Source organism: Pseudorasbora parva, chromosome 17 (assembly GCF_024679245.1).
Source record: "Pseudorasbora parva isolate DD20220531a chromosome 17, ASM2467924v1, whole genome shotgun sequence".
Taxonomy (NCBI): Eukaryota; Metazoa; Chordata; class Actinopteri; order Cypriniformes; family Gobionidae; genus Pseudorasbora; species Pseudorasbora parva.
This window is the reverse complement of record NC_090188.1, coordinates 4,296,153-4,305,626: the sequence shown is the minus strand read 5'-3', so window position 1 is coordinate 4,305,626 and position 9,474 is coordinate 4,296,153. Positions and strand designations below refer to the sequence as shown.

Sequence of the window (9,474 nt, the reverse complement as noted above, 5' to 3'; positions counted from 1 at the left end):
AGACAGAGCGCGACATGTTATATTACAGAGAGAACTACGCCCACTGGATGGGAAAGTAATCAGCGACAGGAAATATAATATATAAAACTGACATTTGGATGTTTGACAGAATGTTTACTGCGCACGTAGGCATACTGAGACATACTGAGGGTCAGGATCCTAAAATTGACCCATTCTTCCTGTTCTTATTACGTCTTATTGCCTGTATCCACTTTTATCGCCTTGAATGCTTGTTTTTTGAGGTCGACAGCTTATAAAAACGTAGGTATGTGTTTTTTAGCCTGTTTGCTGTACACCTTGTCACATATCATCTTTTAAAAATGTTTCTGCTTTTTGTAATAAGTCCGAAATGACAAGGAGGTAGCCTCACGCAATGCAAAGTCAATGGAGAGCGTTGGATTGGACCAGGGTGCCTAACGTTGCCAGGGTGTTGCTGTACAGTTGCTAGGTTTCTTTGTGATTTTTAGAACGTTGACATGTGGTTTCTAGGGTGTTCTGAGGGAGGTGATGATCTGATTCTATCTTTCCTGTAGCTCAATGAGTAGAGCATGGCGCTAGCAACGCCAAGGTCATGGGTTCGATTCCCATGGGGAAAGCAAGAATAGACAAAAATGTATAAATGCAATGTAAGTCGCTTTGGATAAAAGCGTCTGCCAAATGCATAAATGTAAATGTAAATGATTGCTTCCCAGGAAAATGCAAAAACTGTTCAATTAAATTCAAGTCACTTTGGATGAAAGCGTCTGACAAGTGCATCAATCTAAGTGCAAGTGATGCGGTTTAAACAAGAATTGCCAGAACTCCAGATGTCCAGCATGTTTGAACTTTACACCCAGATAAATATTACCTAAAGGAAAGACTCAGTAAAAGCAGCGGAGTACACACAGACACATTGGCATACTGTACAACGTGATGAATCTCATGTTTCAGCTCTGAATTCAAGGAGCGGAGCCTCATAATATTACATGCTCTCTCTGATTAGACTGAAAACCAAATATTTACCCGCTGTTTACATTTTCAATCCATAAGTGAGTATTTTTCAGGGCAGACACATCTGAAATGTTTCTCTCATTAGTGTGATGTATGGGCGGCATGTTTAAAGATTCATATAGAAACGCTGCGCAGGGTTACGGCCGGCCACATCCTGCTGCTCTAGTGTAAATAAATAGATTTTCTGGGTTAGGCTAATATTAGAGCCATATTTCACCAGCCCAGACTGGATTCTGCACAACCATAAAAAGACATGTATGGGCTCTTTAAAAGGAGAGAGGATGTAAAAACAGTGTGTTTGATGGGAAAAGTCCTGGGTCTCTCTCTCTATTATAGGGCGGTTGTGTTCACACACTGCTGCCACATTTATGTTCAAACACCATGTAAAACTTAATTTTGTATAATAGCTCGCTTTCAGAATTTTCTTTAAAATGAGAACAGAAAGTCAGCCTTAGCAGTAAATGCTAAAAGTCTATTAAAGAAGACTCTCTCTCTCTCTCTCTCTCTCTCTCTCTCTCTCTCTCTCTCTCTCTCTCTCTCTCTCTCTCTCTCTCTCTCTCTCTCTCTCTCTCTCTCTCTCTCTCTCTCTCCCACTATTACAAAGAAGTATTGTGATGTTACCCTGTGACACTGATACTATCAGATGGTACTTTGATATTAATTTACTTGAAGGCACTTTAAGTAAGGGGTAATGTACACCCAGCCGGTTGTTATCGCAGAATAAACCCCGACAGAGTGATCAGGACCCCGACGCGAAGCGGAGCTATTACACGGCTACTATTCTCAAATAAATAATTATTAGACACAAAATATTGTCTTGAGATTAAATATTTTATTAGCTCTTACGCAAAGCTTCCACGAAGAAAAACAGTTCCAACCTGCTTTAAGCCTTTATCTATTGCTGCTAAATGTTGAAGATGAATGCTGAAAGGGTTAGTTCACCCAAAAATGAAACCAAGCCTATGATTTACTCACCCTCAAGTCATTATAGGTGTATATGACATTCTTCTTTCAGACAAATACAATCGGAGTTATATTTAAAAAGTCCAGGCTAACTTTAATCCCAGCAGTTGTTGTAGTTGTGTTTGAAGTCCATAAAAATGCAGCTGTCCGTCAAATAACGTGCTCCACACGACTCCGATGGGTTAACAGAGCCTTCTGATTCGAATCGATGCGTTTGTGTAAGAAAAATATCTATTTTAAAAACATTATAAAGGAAACCTGCCTTGATGTCTTCCATTGTAACCCGCGGCTGTTTAAGCCACAAGATGGCGCCAGCGTTAAGCACAGAAGTAGTACCGGTCCAGATAACTCGTAGTACCCGTCTGAGCAGGTGTTATCTGGAAATAACATACCGCTGGAATGCGCGATCGACCAATCAGAATCAAGTATTTTACAGAGCCGTGTAATAATGTAAAATGTACACTTTGCAAAAGTTTGGGGTCTGTAACAAATTTTTTTTTGGAAGTCTCTTCTGCTCACCAAGGCAATGATTCTAATATTAAGATTTGAGGACCAAGAAACATTTATAATTATTATCAACATTGAAAACCATTGTGCTGCTTAATATTTTTGTGGATTCTTTGGTGAATAAAAAGTTCAAAAGAGCATTTATTTGAAATAGAAATCATTTGTAACATCATAATTGTCTTTTGATCAATTTAATGCGTCATTGATGAATAAAAGTGTTAGTTTCCTTCAAAAACGAAACATCTTACTGACCCCAAACTTTGAAATAGTAGTGTACAGTATGTGGTTGAATGAAGGTGCTTTAATTTGAAGATCTAATGTGAAACGCAGTGTTTTATTCATTATATAGCGCAGGATGGGAAATGTATGCCTGATTTAAGCTTGTTTTGCACCAGTGAACGCTTTTTGCGTTGTTTGGCTAAACTCTGTACTATCCTTATGGTGTTTAAACAAGCGTTATAAATGTCAATCAATACTGATCATTATTGCGTTTTGCAGGGTCATTAGTGTCTTGCCTTTAAATCACACGCTTCTGTTTTCCATTATGACGGCAGTAGTGTGAGAGGATTGAGTCGAGCGGTTCTTGGCGGGCGGCAGTGGAAAACATCACTCTATAAATCTGTGCCTGTAAATGTGAGCACAGCCACGAGCAATACATACTTTTTCTTGGATAAGTACACTAATGTTGGGAATGGGAATAAGTCTAGTGATATTTGCTTCGTTGGACATGTGGGATCAAGTGTCTTTCTAAAACAGCATTGAATCTTTAAAAGCTTCCATCTGAATGCGATCGGGCTCGTGTTTCTCGGCACATTCACACGCTGCTCACTGTAGATTATTCTCCAGATTATGGCCGTGTACGTCAGAGGTTTCAGGTTTTGATGTGGAAAATGTGAACGTTTTGTTCTGTGTGGAAGCTGAAGTAAATAGTGAATCATGTTAACACTTGATACACTTGTGTAAAAAAGCACATTGTCTTTATCATCCTCTTTTAAAAAGCCTTCAGCTTATGCTGTGAATTGTTTATCAGTAGTTTGGGATATTATTCTGCTTTTAATAGCCCACTTTAATGGGGAAACGGACCAGTTCATTCTCCTGCGTCGACACTCAACGTCTCATACGCTCGAGGCAAAAAATTTGATTCAGTAGTTTACTTTTATTTTCAACTGGTTCTCATTACATCTCATCTGTGAGTGATATACTGTAAACGCATTTATGTTGACTGACTTTTTAAACACACGAGCCAATGCTGTGAGCCGTGGCTAATGTTTCAGCAGCTTTGCAAAGACACGTCTGGATGCATTTGCAGTGTTTGCACGTGTGTTGTTTGCATTGTTTGATTTCTGGTCATTGATAAACACCTGCGTTTCAGAACTAAACGTGTGTCACATGACTCGCCTCAATATTCCCCACTGCATTGCACACTGTTTCTAATTAATGGGCTTTGAGGCTTTGGAGACAAAAGGAATTAATAATTTAATGCTTTTATTTCACAAGGAGCATTACATTTTTCAAAAGTGACAATAGAGACATTTATCATGCTCTAAAAGATTCTATTTTAAATCATTGCTGTTCTTTTGAACTTTCTATTCATCAAAGAATCCTGAAAAAATCCTGAAATATTGATAGTAATCTTAAATGTTTCTTGAGCAGCAAATCCTCATATCAGAATGATTTCTGAAGGATCATGTGACACTGAAGACTGGAGTAATGAGGATAAATTCAGCTTTGATCACAGAAATAAATTACATTTGAACATATATTCACATAAAAAAAGTAATTTTAAATTGTAATAATATTTAACACAAAGTTACTGTTTGTTTTGTATTTTTAATCAAATAAATGCAGGCTTGGTGAGCAGTCAAACAGTCAAACCAAAAAATTATTCAGACACCATTTTTACTAGTGTGTGCAGGACACTATAGTTCATTTATGTAAGTGAGGTTAGCAAAATAAAGGAAACTGACATATAATACCCAAACATTCTTGTGGACCCAAAATACACATACCCAATTTTGGGTATTTGGTGTGAAAAATACAGTGGATTACCAGTAAAATTAATCAAAATGTGGGAGCAAAAGTGATTCAGACACTTTGAGCTGAGCATGGTTTGCTGAAGTGTTTTTTCTTTCATTTCTAATGTGATCTTTGACCCCACAGACTGGACTAAATGAAGCATTGCTTGGTCATTGGTTGAGCTAAATTGGTATTATTTAATTGTGTACTTTAATCTAACAGCTGATTGGTTGATTGTAATCCATTACATCCCTTTCTATCAAAGTTATCTGACATTATCAAGATGAGTTTGTTTTGACAGTTTAACTGTGGAGTTATTGTCATATTTTATTACTGTTTTCTAAACTATAGCGAATAAACTGCTGTCTGAATAAATGTTGGTCTGATTGTGTGTGTGTGTATATATATATATATATATATATATATATATATATATATATATATATATATATTAGGGATGGCTCGATACCACAATTTTGCCTTCGGTACGGTACCACAATCTAATACCGAAGTACCGATATGAAATCGATACCACAAGGTCTGATATTAGCGCGGGTATATTGCACGCGAATGAGAACAATTATGCAAGTTTTGAGTTTATAAAGTGGGAAATTACCACAAATGTTTATTAGTAAATGAATCAGCAAAGCTTATCACATCAAATCAGTCATTTGAAAACTTTCTTGTGAGAAATAATTTCAGCAAAAATCTCTCAAAATTAGCAAATTGCTTCTGGTTTCAAAAGACATCGCACTCAGTGGCGATTTCTTTAAGACTGCAAGGGAAGCTCGGCTTCCCTTATAATGTCACAAAATTAATGGTCAAATATGTACTATTATATTAACATTGTATTGACTAAAAATGCGTTAGAAAACGTTTATCTCAAAGACGAGTTCGTTTACATATAGCAGGTCGGCTGACTCGATTTCCATCCCATACATTCCCGCAGCGTCACAGTGCATTTCCCTATTGAAGCCCAGCGCCCATTGACTTCAATGGGGCTGCTTTGAACGGTTTTTTTCAGCGCTTCGAAACTAGACGGTCATTGGATAAACGCTGCGATAATGTCCCGCCCACGGACGCTCAGCGTCTCTGGGAGTGAATGGGGAGTGGGCTGGCCCGGACTCCGAGCTTCTGCGTGTTGATTGGAGGGTCTGCATCTCCTTTTGACTGACAGCGATTCTGTACTATAAGGAATCACTGAAGCTATTCGCGCTCAGTCCCATCGCGAATTTCTCAAGTTCAGTCGAAATAAAAACTGCTGCAACCTATTTCTTTGATATTTGCTTGGCGAAATTGCTTCATTTACATCATACATTTCACACAATTATACACCACATTCCTTGTTTCAGTTTTACAGAGTTTAATATTTTTTTAGATCGTTCATTCATTCACAGGGTAAAAGACCATTTTCTTGAAAAGGAACGTAGGGCAGAATTTACTTTTAAATAAATAAGACAATTGGCCGAAAATGAGCTTCCCCTCTCTGACAGACCAGTAACTTAGCCGCCACTGATCGCACTACACTAAAGCAATCTGCATAATCCTATTCAACATTTCACGCTGGTCTCGGGATGGATAACGGAAATCATTTGAACATGCAAGTGATTTTATAGCATTTCGTAATAACAGTTACAGGAGATATGAGCTCATACGACACACACACACACACACGCCTGTCACTTAGTCACGCTCGCACATTACACATTAAGTTTCCTTAAACAGTCAAATACACAGAGTTATGTACAAATGTCCGTCTTTAGTGAGTAAGTTATTCACATAAACACAGGCGGTTGTGTCTAACGGGAATATAAATAGTGCAATAGTACGCGTGCAAATATAATGAGATCTAAATGTCATTGGTTGAAACGAACGCTGGAGATTGTGATATCCGATCTTATGTTAGGCTGTGTGTGTGCGTTGATCAGTGTTAAAAGAAAATAAATGTCTAAATGAGATGGTTTGAATGATTCACTGACCTGTCGATCTCTTCAGAAGTCTTAAAGTCAGAATAGTGACAGATATGCTTCTTGGCTAGGTTTGATGGTTCTTCATCAGTTTTATAAGCAAAGTCATTACAAATGTCACTTCTACTCCTCTCTTTATTAATTCGTTTTGGGCATCTTGAGTGAGATTCAACTGCTTTATCCATTTTGTTCGTCTATGTTGTTGTCACATTTGCCGGTTGTTTCGGGTCAGTTTGGGTAGCGCGCTGCCATCTAGCGGTGAACTTCGGAAAAGCAGCATATACCGAAATGTGCCAAATCATGATATCGTACCGTTTTAAATAAAATATATACCGGTATTTTTCCAGTACCGGTATATCGCGCATCCCTAATATATATATATATATATATATATATATATATATATATTAATTCCCCATTGCAAAATACAATATTTCTTGTTTTTCATACAAGGAAATCATACAGAATCAAAATGACACGAGAGTGAGTAAATGATGACAGAATGTTCATTTATTGCTGATCTTTTCCTTTAATATATTCCAGCATGATTTCTCGGTCAAAAAGTCCCTTTCGAGGATGTTTCGCATTGCCGTGTTGCTCATGCCAGGAGATTCTGCCAGAAAGTGTAGCGTAGCGTCTAGTGTTCTCTGCCCTCATGAGGACGCCAAGGTCAGTGATAACCAGAGGGCAATGGGCGAATGAATGCAGCTCAATTTAAAACACATTTCAGCTGATGCAGAGATCACATTCTCAGATTTTTGGGGCTGTCTTCTGCATCTAATTGATATGAGCCTGTGGGCTGGTTATGCAAATGGAAGACGAGAATGTGAACCCCTCACCCCAGGAGCTTCATGAGACAATAGCAGCAGAGTTGAATTGCAAAAGGAATTTTTTTAGTTATTTTTTTCGTTTTGGAAAGTGGACTGTTTTCATGACCTGTGTGCAGTGCTGAACCCTCAGGCTCTTCTCTTTCAACCCAAGAACCCCTCCTCATCCAGCTTCTCTATTTCTGGGCATCTTCTAGTTCCCCCAGCTCTCTTATCCACCTTATTTTGAATATAAAAGCATCCATTGGTAACTTGAGTGTCATTCGCTTTTAGCTTTTACCTGTACATAAACAAATAAAATATCAGCTGTGAACATTTTGAACTTTTATCATTAAAATAGATTAGTTTTTTGATCATGCTTTAAATTAGCAAAGTTAAAAGACATGTGCAACAAGGAATACTAGCTAGTTTATTGATGCATCATCAAATTATTCCTATTGAACAAAAATTGGAGCCATTTAGCATTCAGCAGGCCAACATATATAAATACAACAGAACAAAGACGCATATGAAACAAACAGTGCTTTTCGGGGAGGTCTAACAATAGTTTTTTCAGGTACAGAAATAAAGAAAATCAAATGTCTTATTTGTTTAACCCAGGCAGTCTTTATTGTAGAGGCCTGCTGTATTTTGTACAGGTTTCATATTGTTTTAGCAAGTATTTAAAAGTTTTACCCAAAGAAAAACACTCTCGAAGCGCTTGACCAATCACAACACACTGATCCAGCCAATCAGTCAGTACATTGTGCTTTCCAGATGGAGGGGCTTCATAGAGACGGGAACTAAACAGAGTCATACTGACAGACTGGGAAGAGAGGAGCTGCAACAATGGAGAAAATGTGTTTTTCAGCATTCAAACATTTAAAACCAAATCAAGACTGCGAAAAAGAACATAATAGATCCTCTTTAGTACAATCCTGATTTTATTGTGAGCAATTATCAGTGCACATTATTCCCAAAAAATATGGGTGGCTGATTTTCTACTCTTCATGTGTGTGTGTGTGTGTGTTTCAGGGGATGTTCAGAGCTCTACCGCATTCCTATGGTGGAGTATAAGCTGGACAGTGAAGGAACGCCCTGCGAGTACAAGACACCCTTCAAAAGAAACACGACCTGGCACCGCGTGCCCAGCAGCGGCCAGCCTCTTCCCCGTGGATCCCCCACCCAGGGTCCCGATCGCCTGCCCTGCCAGCAGATCCTCCAGACCGCCATCCCACGCAGCACCTCGTTCGACAGGAAGCTGCCAGATGGACCCAGGTATCACTCCAGCTTCAGCTCCTCACATGAGGGACACGATGTCTTACCTACTGAAATCTGAAGTCTGCATGTTGTGCGTGTCTTAGTTTTGTCTACCACACATACATCATTATCACCATTTCATTTTAGAAAATTGTCATCATAAATACACACAGAAACTAAAGGTCTTTTACTATAACCCTTCAAAATAATGGTTTGGGTTTAACTTGAAGAAATTATGACCGAAATATAATTACTATTGTACAGTATAATGTACTTCTCAAAGTAGTAATAATAATAATAATTGTTGTTAAAACTTAATTTTTAAAGGAATATTGCAACAACAACAAAAATGTATCCATGTTTTAAATTTAGCAGTAAACATATTTTGTGCTGCACATTGTTTGCCTAAAAGTAAAAGTATTATTAAATTTGGGTTTGATTACCATTTTATAAAATTATATTGTTAATGTTTATTAACTTTTGTTTGATTGCTAATACATTTGTATTAAATTTTACATCCAGAAAAAATGAATTTTTAAATTGTTACGTTTATTGATTATTGAAATGTATTCCAACCATTTAATCAGAATCAAGAAAAATTAAAACAAGAAAACACAGAATCTGGGATAAATAAAGCTGATTTCATATGGCACTAATGGCCTTCCTGTGTTACTTATGAATATAATTTTAATTAAAACAATTATAATTTAACATAATGAATTTAATTATAAATACAATAGTAGGTTTTTTTTTACAAGTTAATATAAGTAATATAATAATAATATAATATAAGTAAGTTGTTGGGTTAAAATTTAATTCTAGTATTAAATGTATATATTAGATATTTATTAGATACTGGAATTTTTAGATTTTTAACTGGAAAACAAGAAAAAATGCTCTTGAGGATTTTTTTTTGCATTGCATAAATATGTAAAAATTGCCACACACACACACACACACACACA

At 37.2% G+C, this 9,474-nt stretch overlaps 1 protein-coding gene and 1 non-coding gene across 6 annotated transcripts in view; both read left to right on the top strand.

The window, feature by feature from the left end:
* Nucleotides 1-9,474, top strand: part of LOC137044573 (signal induced proliferation associated 1 like 2) — a 175,711-nt gene that overhangs the window by 123,619 nt on the left and 42,618 nt on the right. For all 5 annotated transcript variants that reach the window (XM_067420635.1, XM_067420633.1, XM_067420636.1 and 2 more), the window contains exon 10: nt 8,285-8,527. In XM_067420635.1, coding sequence (XP_067276736.1) covers nt 8,285-8,527 — 243 coding nt within the window. The remainder of the gene's footprint in view (nt 1-8,284; nt 8,528-9,474) is intronic.
* On the top strand, nt 524-596 carry trnaa-agc (transfer RNA alanine (anticodon AGC)). The gene has a single exon. It is a non-coding gene; the product is annotated as a tRNA-Ala (tRNA).